This window comes from Bos taurus, chromosome 16, assembly GCF_002263795.3.
Source record: "Bos taurus isolate L1 Dominette 01449 registration number 42190680 breed Hereford chromosome 16, ARS-UCD2.0, whole genome shotgun sequence".
Lineage (NCBI taxonomy): Eukaryota > Metazoa > Chordata > Mammalia > Artiodactyla > Bovidae > Bos > Bos taurus.
The window spans coordinates 75730822-75740630 of record NC_037343.1 but is presented as its reverse complement, the minus strand read 5'-3'; the positions used below and the strand labels follow the sequence as shown (position 1 = coordinate 75740630).

Below are 9809 nucleotides of genomic sequence, written 5' to 3'. Positions count from 1 at the left end.
TGCTGCTAAGTCGCTTCAGTCGTGTCCAACTCTGTGCAACCCCATAGATGGCAGCCCTATACTAACTATGGGTAAAATACTATTTTGCCTGACTTTGCTTGTATTATTGAGAGGTTCTGCTCTAGCCTTACATTTTCATCTGAAAAGCAGGGATTGGAACAATGGGTCTTGAAGTTATTCCTAGTGATAGCATTCTAATTTTTCTGTTTCATTTGCCTTTTTGTACAGTTATGTGTGAGTTGTAAGTTAAAGTCTATGATATTTAAATGTACTGTCTCCACCATTATAAGAAAGGAATTAAAGATTTTATCTTTGCAAGCCTACTTCTGGAATACGGTTTGTAACTTATTTACTGTGTGAAGCTTCCGAAAGCCAAGAGGAAACAAAGCAAGCGCGTGGTCCTTCTGAGCAAGGCCCTCCTCCCTGCGCCTGGCGGTTCCGGATCCCTGTGTCGGGTGTGGCTCCACAGTGACTCTCTTGAGGTCTGGCAGGCGCCTACCAGGTGCAAGCAGTGGTGGCGGGGCTCCCAGGACCGACATCAGACAGGCGGCTTAACTATGCTTCGTTAAGCCATTCTCTTTCAGGTTTCTGCAAACGCCCAACGTGTAGAGAGGGGCAAGCCCCTTCTGAGAGCGTTCACAGGTCCCTTCATGCTGCTGTGCCCACTTCTGAAAAGCAGAATGCAAATATACCCATTGAGGAGGCAAAGGATCATCTAACATCATTTAATTTAGTGAACATCCCCAGATACCTCCCTCTACTTACCACCATTCCTAAAGCCTGCAGGAGAGCTACTGCATCGTTCAAAACCTGGTCTACAAACAATCATGTTCTCCATTCTCTCCTCAGTTTTCTGTTGGCAGTTTGTTGGAGAGACCACTAGTGTGGTCTCTCCCCTACTTCACTCAAAGCCTAGACTCCTGAGTTCTGTTCCTCTCAGGACCTTAGGAAGTTCACAGTCAATACCCTCCCTTTGAACTCTGTCACTAAAATGATCTCAAGGCTAAGTGTTAAACAGTGAACAGATTCACGTCATAGGTCAGCTTGTCTTCCTGATTTAGAAACGTTTTCTGTGCAGACAGTTGTAGGTCATTCCTTTCAGAGACAAATGCTGCTTTGTTTTCAGTGCCTCGCCTTATTAAAATCAAAATTTCTCAGAATTCCCCAGAATTTGGTAAATGCAGGCAAGGGGAGGATCAACAGACACATGATAAATGCATTTGATGGCAACACTCATGTATTTCCTTAGTATCTAGTGGGTACTTTTATGCACTTAGTATAGATCTAGAACTGTCTCAGCACTGGGGCTAGAGCACGAAAACTACATCTTTGCCTCATGGAGCTTGTTCAGAAAAATAGGGAACAAGGCCCAAAACCTTTCAAATGGAACCTCCGTTGGGTCAAAAATAATTTCAGAAATCAGTGTGAAGTCTTCAATTATACTTAGAATGAATTGATGGATCCTGGGTGCAGAAATTTCACTGTCATAAAGTTTCAGTAAACACAACCTTTGAATCTAATCTATCACCTGTAAATAGAAAACCATGCTAAATTAAAAAGAAACTTACTTTCAAGCCTAAAAATAAAAGAGAAGTTATTTCAGCTTTATGAGATACACTTTAGATGGAATATTGTGTACACATGGTTGCAGAGAACAATAAAAGGATTCCCTCTTCTCACAAAGTATTGCCAACACTGAGCCACAAAACATTTCCTTTATATCACTCTTTCACAACAGTAAGAATTAAAAGAAATGACAGTGCCCCCTCATTATATTTTCTTTCATAAGTCTCCTTATATCTCATTTAGTTGTGTTATCATAGAAAGTCTCGATTTTTTAACCCAAGATACTAAGGTATGGTCTTCCTGGTGGTCCGTGGTTAAGAATCCACCTTCCAATGCAGGAGAGACAGGTTTGATCCCTGGTCTCGGGATCTAGATTCCCACGTGCCCATGGGGTAACTAAGCCCGTGCTTCACAACTACACCCCAGATTCTGCGTGCCACAATTAGAGAAACCCACAGGCCATAAAAACAAGACACCAAGATGTTTTTTTATCACACCCACACTTTGAGTTTTATATTCTCTTCCAAGAATTAAACAAACTGTGTTGTTCTGGGAGGAAGAAGAAATCCCATGGTTTGTGTATCCCAGAATATCTTTAGCATATTTCAGATATAAAATTGCTTAAATGTATATAAATGTATTGTAATTCCATCTGGTGCATTTGACTTACAGGGAGAATTTCCATTTCCTCACCATCTTCTCATTGCTTTATTCTGTGGGATGCAGGCTCTGTCCCCACCATTCTATGAACATTTGAAACGCCAATCACATGTAAATATTCTTTTTTCTTTACCTGATTAGAAATGGTAACATAGGGTCAATACAGAAAGCTGAAAAGCACAAAGAAAATGAAATACCCATAATCCTATCAACTACTAGTTAATTATGGAATATTTCCTGCTAATCCCTTTATGTGTATCAAGTAGTCCTTTTGTTTTAATAGAAGAAATGACAAAAGTTATGTAGTGATTTGGAGCCTTCTTTTTCCACCTAAAATATATCATAGTTTCTCACATTCATATTTTTTTACACGGCTGCACAGACTCCCATGCTGTAAACTACCTATCATAAAATCCTTAAGACTTCTGCTAGACACATAGGGTTAAAATTTTCCCAAAACTATAATCTTTGCTCATGGCTCTGATGATTTCTTTGGAATGAATTCTCAATGGGACTGCTGATTTAAAAGTCATGTCCATATTAAGACTTTTAACATACAAAAGTGTTATGTTAAAAACTAAAAGTTTGGGGGTACTGGTCCCCTCAACACATTTACTCACACTGGTTGACCTTTTTATTCTTTGCCAAGTAATGAGAAAATGGCAGCTCCTTTTGTTTGCTCCTTAATGCCAGCCATGTTACTTTCGTTTTTCTTCTACTAACCATACAGGTTTACTTACAACTTTACACATAAATCGTGTTCACTCTTAATTTTCCAGCATTGTTTGCAAGAGTGTTTCAACAGAAAAGTTTTCCCCTTTATCCATTCCACCTAACCAACTCCTACTCCTCCCAACTATAAGACATTCATTGCTTCCAAGAATTTGGCCCTTAATGCAGCTTTCTTTTTACCTTTTTCATGTATGTGTATTTCATCTTCCATAAAACATTTAGTCCCTCAATAGCAAAGCTTCCAACCCAACCCATTATGCTAAGAATCCGCCTGCAATGCGGGAGACCTGGATTTGATCCCTGGGTTGGGAAGATCCCCTGGAGAAGGGAAAGGCTACCCACTCCAGAATTCTGGCCTGGAGAATTCCATGGACTGTATAGTCTGCTGCTGCTGCTGCTGCTGCTGCTAAGTCGCTTCAGTCGTGTCCGACTCTGTGCTACCCCATAGACGGCAGCCCACTAGGCTCCCCCGTCCCTGGGATTCTCCAGGCAAGAACACTGGAGTGGGTTGCCATTTCCTTTTCAATGCAGGAAAGTGAAAAGTGAAAGGGAAGTCGCTCAGTCGTGTCCGACTCTTAGCGACCCCATGGACTGCAGCCTACCAGGCTCCTCCGTCCATGGGATTTTCCAGGCAAGAGTACTGGAGTGGGGTGCCATCGCCTTCTCCGACTGTATAGTCTACCGGGTCGCAAAGAGTCGGACACGACTGAGCGACTTTCACTCACTCACTCATGCTAACGACCAGGGGTTGTTTAACCATTTACTTTCCCAGAGATGCTCTCCTTGGAACACAGGGTAGAACAAATTGATTTTAGCAGGTGGGAGAGCGATGGACAAACCTTTCGTGACTTTGAAATCTATCCGGCCACGAGAGGCTTCAGTAGCAGAGGCTCAGCCACGGAAATCTCAAATATTGTCGTGAATGATGCCTGACTAATGGCAAAGGCCGAGCAAGGGCCCAGGTGTCCCGACAATATGGAGGGCCTCAGGTCCAAAAGGAGTCATGACGGTTGTCTGTCCCACATTTACCACTGCCTAAACTCTAGATTTCTATTTTCAGGTCGTTACGCTTGATTTTTCCGGAAAAGGGACAATGATGACCACGCCAGCCCTTGATTCCTTTCCACCCTTCTGCGTAGGGTGATTAACAGTCTTTTCAGCAAGAGGGTCCCGCCGAGTCGCTGCGGCTCTTCTTCAGGTCTGCAGGCAGAGGAACCAGAGACACGCCGTGTGCCGGCGGAGGCGCTCCGACGTCTCTGCGCCCATGGGGAACCGTCTTCCGCGCCGCGCATACAGGTAACCCTCTGCAGCGCCGCGCCCCGCCCCACCGGCGCAGGAACGGCTCCCCCAGGCGCGGGGACCGCCCCTCTAGGAGCAGGGACCGCCCCCCGCTCCGAGGCCCCGCCTTGCAGCCCGCCCATTGGACCCGCTAGACCCTCAGCCCGCCCCCGGCACGGCCCAGCCACGCCCCTCCGCGTTACCGCTCTGGACACCTTGTGAGGCTGGGGATTGTTGCGTCTGACAACCGAGCTGATCTCCGCCCGGCTGGGCTCAGCTTTCCCGCTGGTCTCCCCGAAAGTGACAGAGGCTTTCGTATCGCGCAAGCCCCCTCCTGGTCGCCCCGAGAGTCCCCTTTTGCTGGTGCCTCGTAGGAATGCTTTTGGTGGTCCTCGTGCTCCTGCTGCCCTCCGTCTCCGGTAGGAGCCTGCAGAGTGTGCGCGCGGGTGGGGACCCGGAGCGGCTCGCGAGGCCGGCCGACTGGAACCGAGGGTGGGAGGAGATTTGCTTTTAGTCTCTCGGGAGAGTCCTGGGGCTGCGTCCACTCCGGGGCTATAAGGAATTGGAGTAAAAAGCGTGACCAGAGCGTCCGCGGGTCGTGCTGCGTCGAGATCTAGGGGAGTAGGGACCACATAGCGCTGGAAGAGAAGTCTTGCTTGCGGTGGGCACCCAGCGGTGCGGGGTGATGGGCAAAACTGAGGCCAGGCTGGTGTTCAGTCGCTAGTCGTATCTGACTCTTTGCAAACCCATGGACTGCAGCAAACCAGGCTTCCCTGTCCTTTACCATCTCCTGGAGGTTGCTCAGACTCACGTCCATTGAATCGGTGATGCCATTCAACCATCTCGTCCTCTGCCGTCCCCCTCTTCCTGCCTTCGATCTTTCCCATCATCGGGGTCTTTTCCAACGAGTCAGTTCTCATAAAGTGACCAAATGAACCACAGAACTGCTGATCTGGTGCTGGTGGTGCGGTTTGCTCGTGAGTTCCCAGGCGCCGGGGGATGTAGTTAGGCTGCTGTTGTGCCTGTGGGGAGGGTTTGCCCTATATTCTCTAGCCAGTTTGATAACTTGGGAGTAGGGGTGTTTGTGCCCCTGGGGCTTGGCTGGGCTAGGGGAGCCCACACAGTGTTCCCTAGTGTGTACTTTGTAGAAGTGGCCACCCAGATGTGCCAAGTATGGGCCCAGGAAGCTACTGCTTGCTTTGTGGGGGCTGGGAAGTTCATTTGGAGGTCAGATAAGAACATGTGCTGGGTGGGCCCCCCACCCACCCACTCCCCCCACCCTCCCAGTCCCTCTTTGGTGGTGGAGGCTGTAACTCAGGATCCTGGAGGTGGCAGAAGTCGCCATTCCTGTGCCCCACGTGGTGATGCCATTGACGCTGGCAGCAGCAAGGCACCAACATCCAAGAGGTATAAAAAATAATAAGGTGGCCACTGGGCAAGACCTGTGAAAGAGGCAGTGGAGGGTGAAAAGTGCCCACTTGCAGATATTACCAGAGGCAGCACAGAAGAGAGAAACCAAAGACTTGTGTTGTAGTGCCACCTGCTGGGAAAAAAATCTTTTAATTTCTGACAGGTTGAATCATTCTCTTCCTGCCTTATTGCACCTACTTACCCTCATACTTTTTATGCATGTTAAAGTTCCAAAGAAGTAAGTTAACCATGTATAGAGGTGAATTCTAACTAATCAAAATACTGTACGTGGTGTTTTATAAAAACATTAAGCCTTTTATACCCCAGACTACCTGCTGGGGGCCTACCTGCAAAGGAAGGCAAACAGACAGAAAGTAAGAAATAGTCATGAATTGTTTATGAAGACTTGGATTCAGTATCCTTTCTTTACAACTGATGATGCATCTTCCATCCAGTTTCATCTTCCCCACTAACCAGAACATGATTTTGTAGCATATTTTCCAAGTTTGATTAAAAAAAAAAAAAAAGGTGTGCAGTGTTATAGAATGTAGATGTTCTTGCTTACAAGCATTGTACCAGCCTTCTAAAAAGTTCATTAAAGGAGCATGGACATTAATTTCAATAAACGTTTGTCTTTCATATTCATTTTAAAAGGTAGTCTATGTAGACAGTGAGAGAAGGGGCAGGATGGTCAGGTTTCAATGAGATTTCACTTGATCAGAGACCAGTATTTTACTGAAGGTACTGCCTGGGGGAGGATCTGGTTTTGTGCACGAGTACCAGAGTAATGTTTAAATTTAGCAAGCAGGTAGAGAGTCTCTGCACAACTTTTGTAAGTGTACAGAAGGTGAACAGTTCTCTTGATACGTAGTAGAGACTGTTTCATCTTCCTGAAACTCATCTGGAAAACTAGGGAATTTTATGAATGCAGCCTGTCATATTATACAATGGCAAACATACAGCATTGCAACCCAATAATTATTATATTGTAAACTATCTAGAAAAAAACTTAGTCATAATACTATTTTTCTGAAACTAGAAATGTTTAGTTTGAAAATCCTCACAGGAGTACAGAATTCAGTATTCTGAGTGAGAGAAGAAATTTGGTAATTAAAAAGCGTGATATTGGACTCAATCATTACAGTGTTTAAACCTTGTATTCAACTGCTTGCTGAAGCATACATTCCAAACTTTATATTGTTGAAAGTGTGCCTTTCATGATGCTTGTTAATGGGAAGAAGTACTCGCTAGCTGAATGGATTAAACCATCCCATTGGCATTTCTTTTCTTTTCATATTAGAAATTCTTTCTTCATGATCTGGTTTTGAGATAGGTAGTGAAGTCAAGTACATAAACAAATGACACTTATATAATTAATTATGGACGTGCTATCAACTTGATTTCTCTCTTGGTTCCAGGAAACTCTGAATGATGTTATATATTTGTATCTATTAATAGGAATTATATTGCATTTCTAATCCAGTTTTTTCCTATTGCAAAATGACAATGTATGGCTCAGAATATTCAGTATATTTAATGTTATTAATAAAATTCAACGCTATACTGATCTTTTTGTTGTTCTTGTTCAGTCGCTAAGTCGTGTTCGACTCTTTGCAATCCCATGATCTGCAGCAAACCAAGCTTCCCTGTCCTTCACTCTCTCCCAGAGCTTGCTCAAATTTATGTCCATTGAGTCAGTAATGTTATCTAACCATCTCATTCTCTGCCCCCCTGTTCTCCTTTTGCCTTCAATCCTTCCCAGCGTCAGGGTCTTTTCCAATGAATTGGCTCTTTGCATCAGGTGGCCAAAGTTTTGGAGTTTCAGCTTTAGCACCAGTCCTTCCAGTGAATATTAGGATTGACTGGTTTGATCTCCTTTCTGTCCAAGGGACTTGCAAGAGTCTTCTCCAGCACCACAATTCCAAAGCATTAATTTTTTGGCACTCAGCCTTCTTTATGGTCCAATTCACATATCAGTACATGACTACTGGAAAAATCATAGCTTTGACTATACAGACCTTTATCAGCAAAGTGATGTCTTTACTTCTTAACATGTTGTCTAGGTTTGTCATAGCTTTCCTTCCAAGGAGCAAGCGTCTTTTGATTTCATGGCTGCAGTCACTGTCTGCAGTTATTTTGGAAATCACTGCAGAAAATAAAAGAAAATAAAAATAAAAGAAAATAAAAAATCTGTCACTGCTTCTACTTTTTCCACATCTGTTTGCCATGAAGTGATGGGACCTGATGTCATGATCTTGGCTTTTTGAATGCTGAGTTTCAAGCCAGCTTTTGCACTCTCCTCTTTCACCTTCAAGAGGCTCTTTAGTACTGATCTTTAAACACTGTTTTTAATAACTACATCCTTTTTTGTTTGTTTATTTGTTGCTTTTATTTTGGGCAGTTGATTGAGGAGAATTCATATATTAAGACCAGAATACTGGAAATGTTGAAAACATTTTGCCAAAAGTGGATTTCAGCACGTGGTGTAGTGAAATGTTGGACAGAATGTCAAGAGAGGAACTTAGAATTTAGAAAATGATGAAAAAGGAGGATAACATTCACTTGTCTTGACTAGTCTTTCAATCTAAAGACCTAGACCCAAAGAATAAGAAAGAAAATTTCCCTCAGGGATCAAAATAGTCTATCTCCCACCTCCTTAGGTCCTATAACCTTAAAGGAGAGGCCTCTGCATCCTTTTAGGACTTTAACCAATGTGTCTCCACTATATTTTACATTATTTTCTAACAGATTTATAAGATTTTCAAGAGCACAGATAATTAAAAGGAAGAGGACTTGCTGAAGTAGGAAACACTGTTCTAGGGAAGAACCCCCCACAAAAAAAGGACAGAGGTAAAAAAAAATTCTAAAAGCATAACAATATAACAGCTTTACTGTCCGGATGCATTGGATAAACAGCCCAAAGAGCCCCTGCAGGGGGCTTCTAAGGGAATGCACAATTCATTAATCAGTGAAAGAAGATTAAATTATTACTACTGGAACATCCAAGAAACCAATTCTTACTAAGGCTATTCAAAGTAATAAAATTTGATATTTCAAGGGTTTCCATTTATTTGCAAAATGCTCAATTCACTAATACAAAACACATAAAAGGAAGTCATAATTTTAAATATTTTAGCTAATATCTCTTTTGACCTCTGATATCCACAAGGCTTATTTGATATTTACCTCTTGCCATAGCATGTCTCCAGCACCCAGTGTGTACAGAGTGTAACAAAAAGAAGGTATATGCTCTCTGCCCTCTAGGACCTTGCCTTCCGAGAGGAAACTGAGCCCGAAGGGATAGGTGATCATATGTTTGTGTTTCAAACTATGGAAGCAGAATCTGAGCAGAGTGCTATAGACTATAGAAGACCTCTTAGAGGAGAGGTGAATGTCAAAATAATGAGTTTAGAAAGAAGTGGGGAAGGACACATACCTATAAACATATTTTAAAACCAAAAACATTGATGCAATCTCTTCAACTTAGTGTTGAACAAAACTTTACCTTAATCCTCAACAAACCGAAAGCTCATAGATTATCATTTAAAATAAGCAAGACACATCCTTTGTGACAATTATCACTTGGGTAAAAGCAATAACAGTCATTTAAAACCTTGCCAAGAATCTTTCTATTTATTCTGTACTACCTACCTGATCTGATGCCAGGCCACAGTCCCTGCCTGATGAAATAAACTACTTTATTTTCATGTTCTTATTCTCTGTATTCCTAGATGCCTGTGGTGATCCACCAAGGTTTGAAACTATGCGGCTCCGGGGTGCGCCTAAACCCAGGTATGGTCCTGGGGAACGTGTACAATATGACTGTCGCCTAGGTTTCAAGCCCATAATTCCTCTTCGTCCCAGATCTGCTGTTTGTGAGGATGACAATACATGGTCAGCTCTTGAGGAGGCCTGTACAAGTGAGTAAACTTTTTTTTATTATTGCTCTGGAGAGTTTCACACATTTTAGTGCACATATTCATCTACTGCAATAATGGTTTTCTCATCTGAATATAGGTTTTAGATGGCAATGCATTTTTTCAGGCTTAAAAAATCCCAAAAGAATAATCTTCTTGGCAATTGGTTACCTGGGTAGATATGAATCATGTTTGACCATATAATATGGAAAGAAAATAATAATTAAATAAAATAATAAGATCCCC

The 9809-nt window shown here is 43.0% G+C and overlaps 1 protein-coding gene across 1 annotated transcript in view; it reads left to right on the top strand.

The window, feature by feature from the left end:
* The first annotated feature begins 4571 nt into the window (after positions 1-4571).
* LOC518224 (membrane cofactor protein) overlaps positions 4572-9809 on the top strand; it is a 79466-nt gene continuing 74228 nt past the window's right edge. The window contains exons 1-2 of the mRNA XM_059875833.1: positions 4572-4655; positions 9378-9566. Coding sequence (XP_059731816.1) covers positions 4613-4655; positions 9378-9566 — 232 coding nt within the window. The 5' untranslated portion in view covers positions 4572-4612. The remainder of the gene's footprint in view (positions 4656-9377; positions 9567-9809) is intronic.